General features: G+C 45.9%; 1 protein-coding gene across 1 annotated transcript; it reads left to right on the forward strand.

The window, feature by feature from the left end:
* The first annotated feature begins 203 nt into the window (after positions 1-203).
* Positions 204-2,219, forward strand: LOC143164693 (uncharacterized). The gene is given in 5 exon segments (XM_076347613.1): positions 204-389; positions 391-559; positions 562-758; positions 1,435-1,758; positions 1,761-2,219. Coding segments are annotated over 5 exon segments (1,335 nt in total).
* The last annotated feature ends 339 nt before the right edge of the window (positions 2,220-2,558 follow it).

Genomic DNA, 2,558 nt, shown 5'->3' on the forward strand with positions numbered 1-2,558 from the left:
GACATAAAATCTGTAAATGAAAAGCGATGACTTGCTGCTGCTGCTGCTTCATGTTGCTAGGAAACGGATGCTGCTCTGTGATGTCACAGCAGCACAGCATGGGTGTCATAGCGATGTTTGAGACTTTTCCCTTGGGATTCTCAGTCAGTTGGTCACTTCCTTTCAGCTGGCTGTCTGGCAGGACAGTCTAGCTGCTAAGGTAGATGGCTTCAACTGAAAAATTTACTCAAACTGAGAAAAAAGAATTGAAAATGGAGCTTTCCTCATCGGAAACTTCATGTGATTCTGTTCTGGCCAAGGGAGCTGATTCATCAGGCTCGACTTCTTCTCTCTGTCCAGCATGTGACAGAAGAGCAGCTAGTGATGCTGCCTTTGGACCTCCAATAGAAGGAAAGGTCTTTACAAACTTCGACTAAGCAACCCTGGTCAAAAAGAGAGCATCTGAATTCATCTGAGGAGAGCTCGAGCAAAGGCGATGCCTCTACATGCCTCAGCTTTTTGAAGAAGCTTTGGGACACTGTTGAAAGCGATCGGTTTGAGTCCATTTGGTGGGGTGACAATGAAAGTGTGTAGTGATTCATGAAGAATTGTTCGAAGAGGAAGTACTAGCAAGGAGAGGACGTCTGAGAATTTTTGAAAGTGAGAGCATGAAAAACTTCATTCATCACCTCCATCTGTACGGATTCACCAGAAAGCTGTGGGATTTTCCAAAATCGGGCTCACGCAATGACTTGCTAGCAGAAGAAACAGCTAGGGAGGTATGTTGGGTCCTCTACATGCAAACTAACTCTCAGAATATTCTAGTGGGACAGATTTCTGTTCCAATTAAATAAGCCTTTACTACATAGGAGATGAGGACGGTAGCAAATGTTCTGATTGTCATTTTGTTTCTCGGCTCATGTTCAGGAGTTTTTGAGGTAGCATTTCTGAGTAGTAGAAATGCTGATAAAATATGCAAAAATACACATTGGTTATTTCCAACTACTTTGAACACATAAAATGAAAAGATATTCTCATCGTATTGGGATTTTTTTTTTTTTTTCGTGTTTGCTATGTGTCTTGCTGTACCAGATCTGCAGTTTTCTTGTGGCATTTGCTGGAGGCCGAGAAGGTACATGGCAGCATCATATAGTTACGTACTTGTCCATTCCACGCCAAAGTTGCTGAAAAGTAATGGTATTTGGGTTTCTAAATCAGTTGGTATGCTTTTGAAAATCCTGCGCTTCTCTGCTACCAAGTGGTAAAACCACAACACTGGTTACTATTAACAGGACTGTATCGCACCATGTTATTCAGCCTAAACTTCAGGTTTAGAACGCCCCCGATAGTCCTTTTTAATATCCACATTTCTCTTTTGCAATTAAAATTCTTAGTTCTTGTATCTTTGTGGTTTCCAGTCTCAAGGTGGCGGCAACTTTCCTTTGCATTTTTTAGTTTCACCACTTCTACAACCCAAATTTTCGAAGACATTTTCCACATCTGCTAATGAAGTATAAGCAAAGGTTTGGTCCAAAAAATCGAACACCAGCAGGATTTTCACCGGACACGGATTGGCATGCACGCCGCCAGAAAAGAAAACCAGATGTTGAGCTTGCGTGGGAAACCACTTCCGAGGAGGAGAGCGGTCTGTTCACAGCAGGTCCAAGGGAGAACATGCACGCCTCTGCAGCCAGGAAGACCGCACCTGCCAAGCGACGTGCCAAGGCAGCTACCCGAGTCAGACGCGCCTCTACATCTGCACGCACCGCTGCTCTGACAAATTCAGACCCTGCGGCAGCAGTAGGCGGGGAGAAGCCCAGTCCTCTGGCTCCCTCCCTTTTGCTGCAGCACAGCAGCCCCGGCCCGGCTGGCGTCCAGGGTGCTGCTTCTGGACGCGCCGTGCCGGCTGTGCCCCACAGTCACTTTCCGCCAGGGCTGGCACCTCCCACCTCTCCAGCTGTGCTGGCAGCAGCTGCTGCTCTGTCTATGCCAAGGCCACCGCAGGGCCAAACTCCGCCGTATTGCCACTGCCCGACTTGCACTTGTGGTCCAAACAGCAGACCTGCAGGCAATGGCCTTGGACCCCAAGCCAGGGCACGCTAGGTACCTTCCACAGTTCTTTTAGAAGCTGCATAGTCCAAGGGAATAGTCTCCTAAGTGTTCCAATAAACTACCTGAATACAAAGCCTTTGCCAGTTGTCCTGTCCTGTATTTACAGTGGAATCCCACTCAGGCCCTAACATGAGAGCACAGCAACAGGCCAAAATCAAGGGAGATTGATTCCTTTTCATTGAAGAGAAGGTGTGGGCTTGCTGACCAGCAAACAGAAATGGAAAAGGATTTAGAATTTACTGTGTTGTATCAAGTGTCTGGAAAAAGTCACTCCAGTTCCAAGGTCCTTTGCTGACAAGCAGTCCTTGAAATAAAATATCGAGCACTGAAACCATTTCCTTCATTTTCCTAATGAATTAAAGAGTGAAACTATTGAGGTCAGTAATGGGATTAGCTTCCAACTGATCTGAGAGAGGAGTCAAACTATTAGGTTTTTTTCTTTTGACATATTGGGAAAAGATACCCTT

This window comes from Aptenodytes patagonicus, chromosome 9, assembly GCF_965638725.1.
Source record: "Aptenodytes patagonicus chromosome 9, bAptPat1.pri.cur, whole genome shotgun sequence".
NCBI classification, from domain to species: Eukaryota; Metazoa; Chordata; class Aves; order Sphenisciformes; family Spheniscidae; genus Aptenodytes; species Aptenodytes patagonicus.